Source organism: Lineus longissimus, chromosome 11 (genome assembly GCF_910592395.1).
Source record: "Lineus longissimus chromosome 11, tnLinLong1.2, whole genome shotgun sequence".
NCBI classification, from domain to species: Eukaryota; Metazoa; Nemertea; class Pilidiophora; order Heteronemertea; family Lineidae; genus Lineus; species Lineus longissimus.
Window position 1 is genome coordinate 2136941 of NC_088318.1, and position 20416 is coordinate 2157356.

The window sequence follows — 20416 nt, forward strand, 5'->3', positions numbered from 1 at the left end:
TAACTAAATGAAAATCAGTGTACCCGACTCGGTCGGTGTGTCGTCCACACGTATGCTCACCTAACTTAACAATCGGCGCTTGCTCGATGCACAGGTGGCTGTGTTTAATGGAGAAAACTTAATAAAAGCCAGCATAAATCAGTGTCTGGCATCTCTGTCGGGCACTTGGAAGAAATTGGCATTTCGGTCCTGAATTGGGTATGAGGTGACGTGAAAATGAGAAGCTAGGAGAGTTTATACTTTGATGAAATCAATCTGAAGAGGCCAATGTTTAGGTACATTGTATGTTTTTACCGCCACTTCTAGCACCAACATTCGTAAAGAGGTAAACAGTCTGCACGAAACAGAAACGGACACATGATCCGAAATGGTCAAGGAGTATTATGATCAGTATTGATGATGTTGTGGAGATGATGATAATACGAAATATGAACTTGTCATTGGTCAACTGTCCGGAGTGGTAAGATACTTTCGTTATTGGCTAGATTAACACAAATAAAGAAAAAGCACCAAATAGAATATAAAAGTGGGAATGCGCAAAACGCCACTACGAATTGCGTATTCCTAAGATGGTATTTGTAGGGTATAAATGTTCTTCGACTTCGTTAATTCAAGGAAACCTACAGCAATAATGAAGAAATCGATGTAGGAAGACAAAGAAACAGGAAAAAAGAGAATTCGAGGGACAGATGCCCCATCTTGCTACCGATGTAACGAGTTAAGCTGACACCGTGCGCAGATTACAAGCCGAACTGTGTCCCCCTCCGCGGCACGCGTCCAGCACGAGAGAGCAACAGATTGGTGGCCGGCTTATACGATAACCCGAATAATAGCGCCAACTGTCCGACCCCTTTGTACAGGGTAAAGTCTTTAGGGGGATTTAAGTGTTCCCTATTCTTCCCCCTTGTCCAATTCAAGGGAACAAATGGCGTTTTCTCAGATGTGACGCCTTGGCCATGCTGTTTGCTTTTTAATATAGTCCTGGGTTGTTCTTTAAGAAACTTCATCTTGTTCCCCTTAGGAGGAAGAATGGCGAATCATAATTGTTACAAGAGGAGGGAGGTTTTTGCAAAGGCTTCTTCCGCACAAATCTTTGTTCCTTTAAACTCCCTGCTGTTCCAAACCGATGGTTACTTCAACCTAGCAGGAAACTTCCCCAAATATAGTTCTCGCCTGTGCGAAAGGCGCACGTGTTCTGTATCTTTCGCTCTATAATTTTCATTTTTAACAAACTATGACAATCATATCAGTGTCCTTATAGTAGCTGGAGAACTTTTTCAAAGGCTTTAGAACTTTCAAAGTTTGACCTGATCATAGGCCGACATCATTTTTTGTGACGGTTAATAATAACAATTTTGACGATTTGCAACTTTGACAAAGCATCTACGATATATCGACGACATCTGAATAGTTTTCTAGTATCCTTTTTTGACAGAGATACATGCTGGTCTAAATGATACTAAGTGGGTTAGTGAGTGTAAATGAACTAAAAAATGTCAAACAAACTTGGGGCCACAGCGACAAAACACTGACGACTTATTTCTTGACCACATTCGTGGATAACAAAGGAATGGGCGACTTAATGCTGGGTTTCCTTTTACATTAATATTGATCGAACAATTACTTTAAATGACCTCCAGCGCCTGATGGTTAAATGGAGTCTTTTTTATCTTTTTGAAATCAATGCATTTTTCAATTTTTCATCTGTGACTCAATGATAAAATGCAGTGCCGCGAAAAATATTAGAAAGAAAATTACACGAATTATACACAAATGTGTCGCCGGAAATTGGAAAAATCTGGGAAGCTGGCTATTCAGAGTGAAATTTAATTTCATCCTTTTGGTTTGTGAATTATGACATTATTTTGATTAAAATGCCCTAAATGATCCATTTATATTCATCTGGTTATATCCGCCATTCTGATTTTCATGACGCGTATTTCATTGCATAACATCACTGATCAGAATAAAACTACATGTGCATGTAACTTTTATTTTAGTGTATGGCAAATCAACGATAGATTGCTTCATCATCAGCGACGTCATACGTAGTTCCATCCATTTGCCGCGTGAAGAGTTGTCTCGATGTATCCTAAAAAGCGCTCGTATAGCCAAACACTAAGCCGCCACTTTTTAGATTTACGAGTGGATCTACACCAGGTCCATAATTGCTTTTAAGACCCAATGACCCTTTGTTATCAAGTCAAGTTGCTTGATGGTATATAGATGCAGTTTCCCTCGTGGTGTGATATGTAATATAGAATGTTCTTTTGCTCACTCCAGGTCGAATGATGTTTTTATAATGAAGGCATGTGGTACATGCGTCTTCATGAAATATACAGTATCCTTATATATGACAAGGTGAAGAACCCTTCTAGAGCAACAGAAGTAAAATAATGAAAAAGATCTTCAAGTGCTCATTGATAATGTTTTGTACTGATCTCGAATGGCCAGTAAAATATCGTAAGTATTTCATTACTAGCATCAAGTATATACACTCAGCTAAATCGTTACAAAGGAAGATTGTCAAATAACTTTGTAACATTCAAAGCTTTCCTGACAGCATTAATCAATACATCGAATTGAAGGACTTTAATCTTGTCAAACAGACTCAGATCTTTATCCACCAGGAGGAACGCAACACGTGTGCCGGGTCAAGAGGTGCCCCCGATGTAATGGTCCCCTTTGTCAGCATCCCTGTCCAAAGAGAGAGAACGTTTCAGGACCATAATAGCCGAAATGATTGCCCAAATTTCAGAGAGATACTTTGAATGGTGAGACGAAAGAATCTCAAAGACGCTGTAATGCCGTCTTTCTTTTCACGCGACACAATTGGAGCTATTGGCGAGATAATAGCAGGCGTGCTCCGGGGGATGAAATATGGTGTCGACTGGAGGCCCCGGATGGAATCGTGCCCAAGTGGCTTGGCACGGGTCCGGAGAAACAGATAATACGTCCAGAGAGCCCTTATGACTTCGGGCCTAAAATGTCTTGTCTTCAGCAGCTCTCCATCTCCATTGTCAACCCACCAATTAGAGAACATAATCTGATTTACTGCAACACAGTCGTAACGAGGATTAATCAGTACGTGACATGTGTATTTTTGTCAGCAGAAATCGCTTTTGTTTTCAGCAGCAAATCGTGACGCACGCGCAGAACGCGCTCCACGAATATGCGCGCGCTGATTGGCTGCTCCGTTGAAGAGGCAGACCAGTTGATCGGAGTGAATCGGAGTTTTAGCGCATTTCATCACAGTGTTGACATTAGTAGTACGAGAGACGCGAACGCGGAAGCACACTTGGTCGTGACTCGCAAGCAAAGGGGACAGGCGACGCGGGTGACATCATCGGAGTGAGTCACCGCCGGAGACAAATTCAAGGGAATATTATCACACAGCTAAAGGTTAGCCGGGCTAATTTCCAGGGTCTCCTGGGACTTCTGATGGATTTGAATTTAAGGCTCTTCATTTAGCAGCAACACCTGACCACCAGACAAAACTGGAGTGTGCCGCAGACGACAGGCAGTGTTGTGACAGCTCACGGCGAGCACGGAGCTAAAATGCCGCGATCATTTTTAGTGAAAAAGGTCAAACATCATCATCATTCTTACAGTGACTTAGAAAGGACTTACAAGGACATATTAGTACCGGATACACCCCCAAGTCCCAATGCCTCCCTCAACGCCATTGCACCTTACACACCCTACACCCCTGTCACCCCCCTACAGCCGCTCACTGTCAGGATTACAAATGGTAAGTAAAAATATATTTGTTTATTTTTTGTTGTTTACTTTTGTAATTTGCTTAATCCGCAACTTCCAAATGTCAGCCCAGCGAAAAAATCTTTCGACAATTACTTTAAATATTTGCTTTAAAAAACTTAACAAGCTATATATGAATTGTATATGAATTGTTTTCACATCAAGAACACTGACCCAATTCAACCTTTACCTGCTTCTCATGTCTCTTATCCTTGAAACATTTCTTGAATTATTCTAACAATTTTTCGGCATCACCGTGGTCCTGTACGCAGACGAACTTGTCAACAAATGCACGCAAATAATAACAAAACCACGTGGTCGCGTTAGTGGCTATGTTATTGTGCCTTTTCACGTTTGGAATATTTCTTACAGCATAACGATGTATTTTCTTTCCGTCACATTTAAGCTCTCCGTAACAGGACAGTGATTAAAATGAAGAATTTGAATTATCTGCAGATATTAGCGTTTCGAAGTTTGAATTCATTGCTGTGTCGTATTTGAGTTAATTGTCAGCTAGACATAGACATTACGCTAACGTTGCATGTATCATTTGTTTGTTGGCAAAATATTTCAATATGAGCCCTTCTATGTGAACTGATGAAACTTACCACATTCAAGGCAATACATGCATCAGCTTTTGTAACAGTATAGTATTACTCATTAGACAAAAATTACACAAATCGAGAAAAACTACTCAGAAAGAAACCGACGTATTACCCATTAGGGCATAATGTCTGTGACTTTTTATAAGTCATGTTCCTCCAAATCCCTTAATAATTTTAAGATCCTGTCTCACTTTTCGTTACGTATCAACATGAAACTTCAAAATAACCTCCCCTTAAATCACGAAAACAAACATGGCGGATTTTTGCCTCACTCCACCAGAGATCAACTTCTTTCGCATAATTTTTCTGTATTTTTTCTCAAAGTCCGTATCGACGGCGGATTAATCATGCATTGTTTCGTCAGTCTCATTGTGTGCCTCTCATTTTGCATGCTTTGAGTTTCTGCCACTTGATGACTCACAGTGAGTGTGGTTTCTCCCTACAAAGGCACGAGGGCGCTTACCTATGGATGCAGTCCATTAATATTTGACGGATTTCCCGTCCATAGATAATCCACGTGTGTTTCTTTTTGTACTGTTAACGTATGTTGAAAGGGGAAATATCGCAAATGTTAAAGAGCAGCTCTTTATTTATTACTAGCATCAGGCTAATTATTTTGAAGTTTGTATCTTCAAATAAAATTATTGTGCATTTCAATTCACGTATTCGTTATTAAAACTCTTTTTTCAAATCCAGCTTCTTCTGGCATAATGGCGATTTGCGATATTGATAAACCTGAAATATTTTATCTATGACCACAGGGAAAATGCCTGAGCCGGCTATTGCCAAACGGTATCATATGATTTCTGAAACGATGTTGTCAGCGATAATATACCATTCTGAAGCCAATAACCATACATAAAAATTGATCCCAAATATGATATCCCTCCTATCATACATACTTGTCCCCAATATCAGATGGTCGCTCTGACAATCTGTCATATTAACCAACCGGTCTCCCCAGAGCAGAATAACACCGTGCACTTGTCACTTGGCGAGCCACGTGCCAGATGGGGCCGGCTCTACCATCTGCCGGCGTAAACCCTGAAGCGTGGCTTCAGCAGTGATAGTCACGGTGCTATCAGGCGAGCCGTCCCTGTTGCACTTTCGTTTAATGCATTTGCTCTGATATGCTTGAAATATGTTCTTTGATAGCTTCAAAATGTAACTACATGTAGAAACCTTGATACCAGTTAGAGAGTTTGCTAAAGGTGAGAAAGAGGTGACAAGAGAGGATTTAGATAGAGAGAGAAAAACAGCTTTATCGATAGGGTACTTCACACAAATTGTATTTAAATTTTACTTTGGCCTTTCGAGGTTTTAGAACAAATTGTATGGCGTTCTTTAGAACACGCACATCTTTAGGGACGCATAAGCAGCGCTCTACCGCTATGTTACGTTATAAACCACAAAACCTGGTGGTAGACGCTGGAACTATCCCGTCACAACAGAACCCAGTGCAGCCTCCATGACACACTCTCAGCGCCACATTTACATAATCAACCATTATGGCGATGCGTCATCACGAGGTGTTGATGGCATGGCAAATTGGGGAAGCTCTTTTTTGATAGGCTATTCTTAGATTGGATTATGACATCACAACCTTGGCGAATCGTTTCACAGGAAAGAAATTAAAACTTGCGAGGAGGTGGAAGTCGTTTTTCTAACATCTTCAAAAATTCTTCAAACGGTAAATCACATCGTTTTCAAACACCAATACCAATTGATATGGCGGTTGATGCCATAAGCTTGGCTTGCAGCCATTGAGCACATCGCACCAAGTTACCATCTAAACCTGATTCATGTGAAGATGGAGATGTTTGTACAGCGTGATTTATCAACAGCCCTCGGGGAGACATTGAGAACTGCTTGACTTTTTACCACGAAATGCTACTAGTTACTGCAGTGAAATAGTCATTTAACCGTGATTGTATCTTTTTCCAATCAAACTGATGGCAACAAGCTCGATTTGACCAACAAGGTTGTTTATCATATACATGTACTAGTAACGAAAAGAAAAATGGATGTTAGAAAGCGATGTTTTCACCCACTCCAGCTTGCCAGACCTTCGCGGTTCTCATGTGAGAAACCAAACAAAGTTCCCTTTTTTTCGAAGCATGTTTGGTTTGTGGTTGATAAAAGAACTAAGCCATACATGTACAAAGAAAGCGATGCAACGAAAAAATCTCAGCAGGCAGTGTTTTCATTGTTTGATATTGAATCTGACATTAAACCCTATCATGTTCCTCATTAGTATTTTAACCTTGAAAAAACCTGAGAAGAAAGACTTCTCTAAGGCGGCTAAAGTTCATTAAGGATTCTGGTAAGCCTCGGGCCTCTATTACTCATTACCGTCGCTCCAGGAAACGGGAAGGTGGCTAGATCACCCACGTGCTAAAACTGTAAATCCCTCCTGGCACGCGGTCTGCGATTCGCAGCGCCCCCTATCAATACCGTCTGTTTAATCCCGCAGGCTCGCTAATGGTACATTTTGATTGGTTGATGTTGTGACGGTTGGTGCGCAGTGTCGCATGCACATTTGTCACTCAGTGTCACAGCGCGGTAAATGAGTCAGCGCCGGGCAGACAATAGCTCTGGCGCAGAAGACTTTGTTTCCTGAGACGGCTCCGTTTCCTTCGGGAGCCAAACGCAGCAGAGGCCGCCATTGAATCCTCACGTATGAGCAGGGTCTTGAATATTTTATAGGTCCATCAATCCAAGATAATACTTTGGCTCCACGAACTTCATCCGATCACTGGGAGAGGAGAAATTGAATTTCCTGACTGTTGCGTGCAACTTCTTTTGTTCTTATGTCCAAAGTTCATTTTCTTCCTCATTGATTTTTTTCCGGCACAGGAAGTTTGCGTGTGCGGTACTGTTGTGCACCGGTTTAAACTACTCCGCAGCAAATCTCAGGAGTTTCATCAGGAAGAGTAATCACTTCTTCTGACAGTGGAATAAAGCTGGACTGGTTTTGTTCCATCAAGCACGACGTGGTTTAGCTCCTTAAATCAGTCTTGGCGTTATTGATTGTGACAACGGTAATAATAGATTCCCATGTCTGTTTTGTTTTAAATTGCTTCGGTCATGCGACATTAGCCATTTTTATACGCATTAATAATCCCGTTCGTCATCGTCGAACACTCACAGGTGGCTTTCTCAGTTTTAAAAGAACCATCAGCAACACAACACCGATTCGAGTTTTTAGGAACAAGACTTAATTGATAATCATAACTTTGGCTGCTCTCCTCGCGCCGTTGTCGATTTCAAACACTCACAATTGATTTTCTCTGTCCTAAATAACCGTCTTACAACAAATCTCATTGTTGAGGTTTGTACGACGAAAACTGATATAATCTTCGTCTGTGCAGAATCTACGCGAAACACAGTTGTAGATGAGATAAACACAGAGGATTTATTCTATCTAATGACATCCTCCAACTTTAGTATTGACCGCCATCACCTGACCCAGTATTTGCTCATATTGCGAGTCTAACAGTGTCTATAATAATCAAAGCTCAATGTCAAATCTCAGATCCCTGGCGCGGGGCCATCAAAGACTGAACATTATATTTCAAAAGAAGCATCGAGTAACTTTCGACCTGGTGCCCGCATTTGTCACTAAGTCAGGGATCGTTTCACCAACAATCATCACCTGATTTCCTTTCTTGCGACTTCCTGTGAGGACGCTCAGGGGTTTTCCAAAGAGGGTTCCTCTCATTTCAAAGGCTCTGGCGGAAGCAACCTTGGAACGAGTTTTTCTGATGTTGAGTGAGACTGCCGTTGCCTTCCAAGGACACGTTATGTGCCAGTTTTGCTGCTGATTCCCAACGGGTTGTTGCTCGAGTTAGTGCGGCATTGCCTTCCAAGGGCAGACTGCGCCAGTTCTGCTGCTTATCCTCTAATAGCGGTTGCTCGTGGTGCTGTTTCCTCAACTGGCTTCTCAATTGACTCAAAGATAATCTTGACCTTGATTTTCTTGCGCTAGTATCCTTGATCGAGGGACTTGGATGTCCTACAAAACTGGTCTTGGCTTTACCTGTTGGCGACTTGGTGAGTGTCATATCGAATAACGCATTGGGACGAATCAGTATGAAATAAACGGCTCCTTTTGTATTCATTGCAAATGACACGTTAACACAATGAAACAAAGGATTATTCTCTCTCATTATTACTTAATCAGAAACCTCATTAACGGATTCCCACACCGGAATTAATCAAATTCATGATACAAGAAATATTCTCCTGCGTAATATAAGTTTATTATTTATTCGCCAAGAAAACAAAGGATTTATTTTTAGCCAGTAAAACGCAGACCACATTAATCTCGTTAGGATGAAAAATCATCAGGAACTCAAGTATGGATTTGACAAACAGAATGAGTGGTCTGTCCATGTTGAGTTTGTGCTCTGTCGTCTGTCATTCCACACTGCAACAAATACTAATCGGCGGCTGTAGAAATGCGCTGACAGATGGTACGGGTGGTGCTAAATCTGAACGTGTAGGACCAACCGGTTGAGTGTTGGTTCACTTTGCCAATAGCTGCACTTCTTGGCGACCATCTGGCGTAATAATGCTCACGATAATATTGGAATAGCGAATAAATTATATAAGCACTTTACAGTGTCAAGTCTAATCACCGATTTCTTAGAGCATAACACTGATTAATATTTACCGTTGATTGCATGCGCAATGGACGTTTAAGACTCCTTATTAGTGTAACAAGGGGTTAGTTCTTCTTCATAACCTTCAGGTAGAAGTCTAAATCAAATTTAACTAAAATTGAAAGGAATCGGAATGCAATTTTGGTTTAGCAATAAAACATATATCAATTATTTTGTGTCTTTAATAATCATGTTGGTTCTGCAAATTGATGTTCTCAGTGTTGCTATATTGTAAATGTATGTTATTTCTATCATAGATAAGTAGGTCTGTTATACTTATTTACATGTATTGACAAAATACATGCCACTAGTTCCTTATTTGGAAACAGCAGGCGGAGTCATTGACTGATCATCGCTTGTTGTCAATAAGATCTCTGGTTTCGTCATGATATACTTACTGAGTTACTCCCGTTATGAGATCATGCCTCATATCGGTAACAACTCATCACTGCAATTAACGTGTTATTCATTCCCTAAGTTACTCATGCGCCGCATCGCCTGCAATGACGATCTCTGCAACTCATGATTCCTCAAGTGGCTTTGAGGGTCGTGACACATGCCTTAATATACTCTCCGCTAAATACTCTCAAAATGATACACGCAGAAGTGGCTAGCTATTCTCCAAAAACTTCAAAAGTTGACATTGAATGTTTTCAGCGATATCCCTACTCAGAACTCCATTCCAAGTAAGATTCATGTACATGTACATACATACATGTATCTGTAAGGCTATTACACAGACCCAAGTGACTGAAATGTCAATTCCTACTTCAAGAGCGACTCAAGCGTGAAGTATAAACTAAAATGCGGACTCGGAACCTGTAACCGCTGACAAAGCGAGACACATGCAACAAATTTACTTTTATTTATAAAACATGAAGCAACATGGTGAAATATTCCGGCACCTGTTTGCAGTAACTTTCGCCATCTGTCAGCGACGTTCAAGTATGGCGTGCGCACAGGGTCCGGGGCCAAACAATAGGCAAGAGATAGTGCCTTTGAACTGCTTCCAAGGACCCGTGTGTAGTAAAACGTCAGACGTATACCGTATAAAGTACCCCGGGTAGGCTACAGGTGGACTATAGGCTATAGGCTATCGACTATCGTAGTGCTTTCATTAGGCCTATATATTAAATCAAAAAATAATTCCAATATTCCCTTTCAGTTGGAACGAGACCTATACACTCCTTGGCTTAATCGAAAAGTCAAATCTCCGTTTGCATAGTTTGTTGTTGTCAGTTCAGAAATGTTGCCACAGTAACGTGCGACAAGTGCATCAAGGTGATGCTATCCTGTTGCTACCTCTCCAGGCAGCCGCAGAATCATTGATCCAAACTCTCGCGCACGTGACACGGTTGCGCAGACGCTAGGCTCCGGAAGAAACGCGCATGCGTGGCCTTCAACAGGAAGCCCTTCACGCGGTCGTGGACTTCCTATTTTTCCGAAACATCGCATGGCATCAAAACGATATAGATTCATTTCACCATCTGTTGACACTATTATACATTGATTGAATATTGACGTTGCAGTGTAGTTTGGTTCAAGTTACTGTGGATTAACTCTCATTGTCTACGTATTATAATAATGTTACGTCCATGATTGTATACATGCCTGCCTTTGTTCATTCATAGAGCCTTTTCAAATGTAATCGTACATGCAAAAGGCCCTTGTTACATAAATTATAAGCTGACTCCGTAGCCAAACAAAGAACATTGGAACTAACATTGAACAATCACGTTTAAAATATTTAATGTTTGATATCACGTTCACACATGGCGCCCGACGGTCATTTCCCGAGCTGTCCTTTCGCGGATGTCTACGGACCTGGGAGGTTGAAAGCACTTGATGCTGAAATAGAGAGCAACAAATGTCTTTTGGTTCTTAAGATGTTCTCTTCGCGAAGATGATGGCGTTCGGCCCCCTTCTTCCACCAGTACATCGTTTTCAATATTGAGAGTAGCGCTATCGCTGTCCAGAACTTACAATATGAACTCATGCTTCCCTTGGTAGGCATTCATGACGGTTGAGGCAAACGGTGATTTGGCTGAAATGCAAAGCTTTCAGAGGAAGACAATGAGCAGCAGGCATCCACATATGCTAAAGACATTGGCCTGAACGCCCATTGTCGGGGACCCCTATCCACCAGGGACACCAACAATATAATCCCCTCATATCAGTTTTATACTCATTGTCGGTGTTTGAGTTTAGATTCAACTGAAAGTGTTCGCAAAGAGAGTCCATCAATCGATCCCTGCCATCATATTCAAAGCTTCAACGCACGCGAGGTTTCCTTTTTCAAAGAAAGCAACGTTTGACCCCAGCGATAGTAGATGTCCCTGAGTATCACTTGAAACCTTTCAACAAGTTTGTTCTTTCAGCTTCGGCATTTTCACAAGTTTATTTACGCAGTGCCAGTGTTTTTATCAATAGGCATCATCTCGACGGGTACCAGAGACCCGTGGCGGTGAAAGAGCAAATTGGAACCATTTTAGAAAGAAAACGTGTTGGCGATCTCAAGACCGATAATTAACTGGTGCATCGTGTCGCTTGCTGCTCGAATGAAACGCTTGACCATAGTAATTGGAAGCGAAACGAGTCCGGGGACTATTTTAACCTAACAATGAAATCATATTCTTTTGTAAGTTTCAACAGTTCCATTTCAAAGTTGCAGAAACGCATCACTATCGATTGAATGGAGCAATTGCTTTGGCCTTGAATTACTAATTCAAGAAGTCGAACAACATTTTTGTAATTTCCTTTATTCCTCCTACGGAAGAGGAGGTTTTTGAATTCAATTGCCAGCGTTCATCTGAAAGGAAAATTATCATTCATGGCAGCTGCATTGACCCCGAAATATCCGAAGAACTGGCTAAATGTTAAAATTTGTCGAAAAATTGGCTAACTATTGGAACTTGACGAAAAACTGGCTAAACGTTGGAATTTGTTGACGAACTGGATAAATGTTGACAGACGTTAAAGAACCAGCTGAACTGGAGGAAGAAAATTTGTCATTCTCCCGCACAGAATCCTCCGGGTCGGTTTATCGATCAGTTAATGATAGTCCATAAGGTGGACTCCTGTTCGTTGTTGATATCGTGCTATTGTGCTGAGTCAGTGAGTTGTTGAGTCCGTCCCTTTTGTTCAGAACTCAACTGTTGAGCTTATAAACACTCGCCCATTACAATCAAAATTCTATAGGATAGAATTATCAGCATTCATTTTTCAAGTCATGAATACATGAGAAATCATGAGCCATATGGCAAGTGGCGCGTAATGTCCATTATTCATAGATTATCTTTTCTGTGCACAATAGTCATGAAATCTACGTGGTTTAATTGCATTTCACCAAGGTAATTGAGTCTCTCTAATTAGTGGGGCCGCGCTGCAGCGTCACGTACTATAGTGTTGCTGCAGCGTGTCGATAGAGCGGTGATGGAACTGACACGGTTTAATGCCGAGCTATAGCTTGAGTGCCTCAGTATTAAATGAATATGGTAGCTGAACAGAAATATATACCGGGAACCATGACCGAAACAACACCGGCGACATCACAGTAACTATTGACTAACGTATAACATCTCCGACGTTATGGCCGCCTCAATTCGACAAGTTACGCATAACGACACCAGCACCGAGTTAATTATACCCGTCAGTCTAATCAATTATCGAAAGCAAGACGATACTTGCTTTAAAAAGTCACCTTATCCTTGTCTTACTGCGTCAGGTAACGACACACCGAGATAATTGCATATCTCGAGGTAATGTACCCGAACCCACGACCCGAAGTAGCGAGTTCGCTTTGTGCACCGCCTCAATGGGACTAAGGCGATCAAATAGGTAGCAATGTCTAGAAGATCCCGGAGGGCTCAATGCCTTAACAAAGAATCGGATTGATTTTAGCATCTTGTTAATGCTCCATAGTCTTGTCTAGTGCATCTTTGCGGATAATCTTACTTTTTAATTAGGAGTGATCGCTGTTCAAGGAGACGAACCAATGACTGATCTATTAGGTGAGAATGACGGCATTGCCTCTGGGCATGTTACCGAATATCCCTAAGTCATGTTTTGTCCCGTCGAATAAAGATATAAAGATTGTATCCTTCAGATCAGAATCGTTTGAGATTCTTGGAGAAATTTACATGTCTTTGGTTTGAAGAGTGATCAATCTTCCCTGTTGGTTTCTCCGGAAGCGGTGTTTGAATAGAAAGCCTTAAGAAAGACAGTCATGATGTCGGAACGACTCTTATCAAAGGAGTTCAGGTTTTTTAAATTTTCCTTATAAGTTTATTCTTTCAAAGCGCTGGATGCTCTAAGGAATCTCCTTGTTCTTGTTATTTGAGAATCCACATGTTGTGCTTCGTATTGTGTTCTTTCTCGAGGCAAAATCCTTTAATTTATCGTGAAAACTGATGCTTCAGAGACTATACTAAGACGGTCTTCGCTGCCTTTGAATTAGTTTGTTGCGTACTTCTTCCACACTTGCAACGTGTCAGGATGGCCGAGCGGTCTAAGGCGCCAGACTCAAGGATAACCCCTTACTCTAAACTCTACAGAGTATTCTGGTCCACGAATGTGGGCGTGGGTTCGAATCCCACTTCTGACATATTTTTTTGCTCACAATTATTGAAACGTTCGACAACGTTTCTCTAAATCTATGACTGATTTTTATCTTTATTTAGAGGAAAATTGTGGAAATTTTTTTAAAGTTAATAATTGTTTCAGATGATCAAACCGAGAGCCGGCGTCGGAAGCCCCTGGCAGAGCTTATTCGCTGATCGAGCGAATGCTTTCGCAATCTCCGATCGACTTATCGTCTCGAGTTTTTACACCGTTACTAATCATATTCTCCATCTTTCTCTCTTCAGGTTACATCCACGACATTCCACCACCCAAAGTCACCCCCACCGGCAGCACTGACTCAGGCCACAACAGCGAGACAGAACACGATGTTAGCACCACAAATTCCATTCCATCATGCGGGGGAGACGAATCCCCTCGACCGCTCACTCCCCTCACGCCACAGAGCCTACCACCAAAGCCGCCGAACAAATTTCAAGACGGAGTGACCATCGGGTACACCTACGATGCCTTCTTCATCACCGACGGGCGCTCGCGGCGGCGGGACCCTCTCACCCTGCCTCCACAGGAGCCGAAGTCCCGACAGCGGTATACGTGCAGCGAGTGCGGTAAGGACTACGCAACATCTTCAAACCTTAGCCGGCACAAGCAGACCCATCGGTCCCTAGACAGCCAGCTGGCGAAGAAGTGTCCTCACTGCAACAAAGTATACGTCAGTATGCCAGCACTCTCCATGCATATCTTGACGCATGACTTGAAGCACGTCTGCCCGGTGTGTGACAAGTCCTTCTCGCGACCTTGGTTGCTTCAAGGTCACTTGAGGTCACATACGGGTGAGAAACCGTTCGGATGCGCTCACTGCGGGAAAGCCTTTGCCGACCGCTCCAATCTCCGTGCTCACATGCAAACACATTCCGCTTTTAAACACTACGAGTGTAAACGATGCAACAAGTCATTTGCTCTCAAGTCGTATCTCAATAAACATTATGAGTCTGCTTGCTTCAAGGATGATGATTCTGCTGGGTTCAAGAGTGACGATTCAATGTGCTATAGAGACGATACTTCCATCGGAGATTGTGAAAGCATTCGCTCGATCAGCGAATGAGCTATGCCAGGGGCTTCCCACTAAACTTGTATGCCTGACCTTTGAGGTTGTGCTGATTTTGAACAAAAACACTCATTGGATTTACCATCATTACATCGAATAAAAATGTGATATCGTCCGCATACATACCACATGCTTAATGTAGAACAATCGAAGGCTGTCTGCTGTTAAGAACGAAGAGACAGCTACACCTGCAAAATGCTAGTAATTGCGGACGCCATTTTGTATTTCATCACGTGACTTTGACCATTCACATATCTTCCAATCAGCATCGACCCCCTGTGGTGTCATGGCCGACAGCTTGCCTACGAACAGTATCAAAAGTACCTATCAAATACTCAACAGACTTATGCAATGTTGCACGATGTGGATGGATGGATGGATGGATGGAAAGAGAATGTATTTTTAACTGCATGCCATAGAAGGACAAGGGTAGTGTATTCACGATCTTCCGAAGTGTTGTGAACTTGTTGTCGAAATCAAAACTATTGTTTTACTTATTTGTATTGTGCGCGGAGATATACCAGGCGAAAATGGACGCTATTACCGCCAGATGGAGCAGGGAGCCCTGGCGGTGAGATTAGGAATGAATACGAGTTTTGAGCAGCGAACCAATCCCACCGACATGAGAACAAAAACGTTTGTGCAAAATTCGTTCAGACGACGAAATCTTACAGCTTCCATTGTTACTTGAGTTTATTCATGTGAGTCTCACCCACGAAATATATGTCTAGTTTAAAGGTGGCTGACAGAATGACATTCGCTATCAGCTTAAAGATGGTCTCTCAGTGAGAGACCGTCTTGAAGCTGCGTCACTGTCCGCGACCTGATTACGAGAACTTCAGTATTTTCGTTTGTTGAAATGAATACAAAGTTTCATTGCGAACGCAACCCACCGACTTGCAAATTTGCGAAAGTGCTTTAAATCATTATATATATATGTAGTTGTTGATCAATTGAGTTTGTATCTGAGGCGAACATAACCCACCGATTTGTACAGTTCGTTAAAGTATACATGTATATGCACTCATGAATTGACACGACATACATTTGTATTTTGCTACGTGTACCTGGTATTTTCTTCTCAAAGCAATCATTGAAGGAAAGTAAAGTACAGCGAACAAAACCCACCGATTTTTGTAAACTAGACGTAGATATATTTTATATACACCTTCGATATAATGTAGACTTTTATACTTCGCACACCCATCGACGTGACATTTTTAAGTCCGAGAAACATTTATACAACCCCACCAAATGCTCCGTCATATTTTGAGCAACTGTTGACGATATACCTTCATGTTGACTCTAGAAGTTTAGGGAATCATGCAATAATTCATCGTTCTAGTCTTTTTTACATCTTGTTGTTAGGATGTCATAATATCATATTTGAAAATGTCCATTTTACGTTTTATTGATCAACATGACACACCTCCAAATATGCTGCACTCGCGACTAGAGTGGCGACGAGTTTCTCAGTGTTGCTGCTGCTGGCGCCATTCAACTGGCGTTGGCTCCAGTTTTCATCATTAGTAAGAGGAATGACGTGCAGATGATATCTTGTCACCCTCTAACCAATCACATAATGTTATCAAACAAACACTTGCCTCGCAACTTCCCGCATCAACATCTTGCAGGAACGAGAGTCTGTACTCGTCTCGAAGATACCTGAGATAAATATGGGAATTTATGTTGGTCAGTTGGCGTGAAATGATTTCAGTAATCGTGGGCTCGTCTCCAGACAATCCTGGATGACGCATTCGTTGTCCTGTCTCATATGTTAGTGCACCTGATGCTGATAGTCTCTATTATATGCAATGGATGTATTTTGCCGAAAGGGTTCTCATTTCAATAGCCAATCCTTGGGGAGATTCGCCGGTTTATCTGCTTAGATGAGAGTGATGCCACGCCTTTGTGTGTTTCTATCCAGAGGATTAGCTCACGGAGTTGACTCAGTACAATACCCGGATTAGATGAGATGTCTGGTTTATCAGATTACTAAACCAGTCAACATCATCCCGGGATGGTTCCGCGCCTGTTGGAGCGAGGAAAATTACACGGAGAATGACTCCGCCATTTTGAATCTCGTCCTGTTGCTGACGATAACCGTATCTTCTCCCGACAGGCAACGCGCACAATAATTCTCTGGTTGTTCTCTGTTCATATGCAAATTTCGATTGTATTTGATTTTCATGATCGTCAGATGTTTGGTGATATTATTTCATTTACTATAGCCTTTTTCATATAGTCTATGTGTGATAATTTAATTATGCCATTTTAAAGTTTCGTACTGTAACCGTGTGTTGTGGGGCAGACGCCATGTCGTACGGCGAGAACGAGGCTACGACCCGGATGTACAAAACTGAGGACATTTATTTACCCATGAAGTATTTATTTCCCTCTTGGCGTCTGACGTCTTAATATTGAGTGAAATCTAGTCAATTTCTAATTTATTCGTAGCTACTCGTTAGTTTAGATTAACTTATTATTAACTTATTCCTTCGAAACCTCTGGTAATCGGAATCCCTCATCACAAATGTGTGTCATTTTGTTCCGAGGGATGCCGGCGCCTTCTCACAAGTGCTGGGCACTTCGTATGTACCTGAATGTCACTTTTCTACGCCAATGTATATAGTCTTCATATTTTTTACGGAAGTGCTTCCAGAACCAGTCTTTTTACAATTGTATTTGTGATGCTGCAATCATGAATATACACTTGTTAAATATAACGGTATAGCGTCTCATCATTCCATGATCCTAACCAGACAATATAGTGCCTCAAAATGGTTATTTTCATTTTAGATATATATTTTTAGAATTCAACGATGCACCATGTAACATATGCTGTATGTTTAACGAAGAAACACCGGGTTTTGGTGTACAGAAAAAAATCACGAAACCAAAGGAATGTTTTTGAATGCTGAGCACGAAATTTCACGTAGGTGCATGCTTTAGAAGTTTTTGAACAACAGCTAGAATAAGACCTAACTGCCAGAAAAGCCAGGAAATCACTCAGTGGCATTATCATTTCTTTGTCGGCTGAATGGACCAGCTTCCAGGTTTCTTATGGCTGAACTTGATGATACCTCCGGTCACATTGTCCAATCAGAAGCGAGAAAATCTGCATCACCGCAGAAGAGATTTGAAATCAGTCAATCACAACGTGTTGGGAAACAACTTCCTGTCGATTTTCTCGCCTCTCACAGCAACTTGTGGATTCGCCTGATGACACTTTTGTGTACGAATCGCGTGCTGTGTCAGCGGCCATCAAATCAATACATCCAGAGTCACCTGATGATTCTTAAAAGTGTTGCGCACGATTCACATCGTCCATTTAGAAACACCCTGCCGCGTTATTGAATAATCCTGATGCTGATGAATGCCCTGTTACAACCATTCATCCAGAATGATGAATGCTGAATCATAAAGCAACAGAGGTTTTTATATTCTCATCTATTGGACCTTTGTCATGAAATTACACAAAAATATGCTCGACTTTCGAATGATATTAACATAAATATTTATCTAAATTCTTTTCCATCATGCGAGGTGTATGGGGTCATTTATCATGGCATTGTTCAGCTGGCGCAATGTCCAACCACACCAATTTCATCCCGCTGGGCATAAAAGTCATAACAGCAAATTCTTTGTTTAGTATCCTGGCGACCATCACTCCCGAGATTAAAATTAGAAAATTAAATTAAGGACCAGCGCGGGTATATAATGGCCATTCCTACTGACTGACCGATACATCAGTGCGGGAACTTACGAATGGGTCGCGTGCGAAACTGCGGGGTCACCCATCGAGTCTGATATTTAGTTTGATTGGAAGTGACAATACGTGGCAGAAGCTTCTGAATAATAGCAAATACGATTTCGTGCTCAGTGTTCAAATAAACATGATAATCTCGGCAATATTGTCGATTAGAGCAGGAAATGCAACAACTTAGCACTGCTGTCCAACATCGCATGGCCGCAATGACCTCAGCCAATGAAAAAAACTGTTGCATCGTGGTGTTTTCCATCATCATGCTCCGGTGTGATCATCCAGGAACTTGGTACAGTCCAGTTTCCGGTTGCGTTCAAGAGCGATGGAAAACCATTACTTGCACTCATTGAATCTTTGAAAACAGCTAAAAAAGAGTCGTGGATTGCAAAAATAGTTTGACTAAAACCGACTCGCTGAAATTTTCATTTTGCTTGATAACAGAATGGTGTAACCATTGGTACCCTGAAACCGGATTTTGCTTTTTATTGGTTGAAAGGTGGTCATGTGATTCGGATTGCTGAACTCATCATTCACTCGTCATAATAAAGGTAGTCATAGTTCCTAATTAACTATACTATTGAGTAGCATTCAGAGATTAACTTTTCTAGCCCAGTTGTTACATATGCAGTATATCAACGTCAAATTTTATACACGCAAATGCTATACACTAATTTTGTACTAATTGTAACTTGCGAACAAAACTGTATGTATTATTGTAGTACATGTACTTGCATTCAGTCTCCTTGGCCTGTGTACTTAACGTTCGTTGCAGCTCAAAATCACCCTCCTGGACCAAATGTACAATGTTTCGCGAACTCGAGATAGAACACATAGAAACACACCCAAAAAGCAATGCAATGCTGCATTCAATGACGTACAGTGTCGGCTTTCGAGCCTAGGAACTTCATTTCTGATTTGCTTCAAAACCGCCTACTCGGCTTGTCAAGGGAATATCTCTTTCACATCGATTAGCTTGCCTGGTCTCAGAGGATGATTTTGCTGCGATATGTCACATTTACATATGTTTGTTGCATTAGTTATGTCTGGCATTCTGACAAGTCAGGATCTGGTCGTCGTTGCTGGTATGGATTAGTTTGCCTGGACAATGATCTCAAAATTTCTGTTGGTCTCATTTTGTTGTTTTCTCTATGATATACTGAAACAAACGGATGTACACGTAAGAACGAAAATATATCTTAATAATAATTCAAACATCAACTGTATACATTTGTGTATATTTTGAATCGGTAAGTCAACAGACTATTGGCCTAAATGTGGGCCAATTCATAATCGAGTCCGTTGGATACTTTGAAACACAGACACCGTTTATCAAAATTGTTCTCAAAAAGAAACTTGTAAATAATGTTCAGTACTTTGGATGGAAATGTTTAGGGGTACCTTATTTTGTAAGAGAGGAACGGGAAAGTATTTTTATATTGGCAAAAGTAGCTGGAACTGCGCATTATGCATAAGGTCAACAATTCCTTACCAGTAACTGACGACAAATCAATCCAGTGGTCAAAACAAGCAATGTTTTTCAGTCTTATAATGTTAACGGCAAGCATCACTGACGTGTTCTACCGTGATGATGACAAGGGTACAAATTGTTTCAGTCTGTAACGCCTTTCGACATCCAGGGACATTGAACTCCCGTGCGATAACGGTGAAGCAACTAAATTTAGTTGCTGGGAAGGTTATCGGAAGCAAAAAGCTTTTAAAACCACTCATGATAAAAAGGCTTAATCAACATGACCAATCTCATGCAACACCTTATGAGACACTTGCATTGTTCTCTCGTCTTGGCCACAGTGGATACTAGCTATAGCTCATTGATAATATCCATGATACGTTCATTCCAAATTCCGTAGATTATGCAGTTTTCTATAGTAAAGGTACCGAAGCAATAAAGGTCACTTTTTTAGTCAAATTTTGCGTT

General features: G+C 41.4%; 1 protein-coding gene and 1 non-coding gene across 2 annotated transcripts; both read left to right on the top strand.

The window, feature by feature from the left end:
* The first annotated feature begins 3291 nt into the window (after positions 1-3291).
* LOC135496209 (transcriptional repressor scratch 2-like) lies at positions 3292-20386 on the top strand. The gene is made up of 2 exons (XM_064785389.1): positions 3292-3751; positions 13894-20386. The coding sequence occupies exons 1-2, from the start codon at positions 3559-3561 to the stop codon at positions 14709-14711; spliced, it is 1011 nt and encodes a 336-aa protein (XP_064641459.1). The 5' UTR covers positions 3292-3558; the 3' UTR covers positions 14712-20386.
* On the top strand, positions 13517-13631 carry Trnal-caa (transfer RNA leucine (anticodon CAA)). Its single transcript has 2 exons — positions 13517-13554; positions 13586-13631. It is a non-coding gene; the product is annotated as a tRNA-Leu (tRNA).
* Positions 20387-20416: the final 30 nt, after the last annotated feature.

Excerpts from the sequence above, each read along its gene's own strand:
- LOC135496209 (XM_064785389.1), top strand. The coding sequence starts at position 3,559 with ATGCCGCGATCATTTTTAGTGAAAAAGGTCAAACATCATCATCATTCT. Across the intron at positions 3,752-13,893 it reads CACTGTCAGGATTACAAATG|GTTACATCCACGACATTCCA; the intron begins GTAAGTAAAAAT and ends TTCTCTCTTCAG.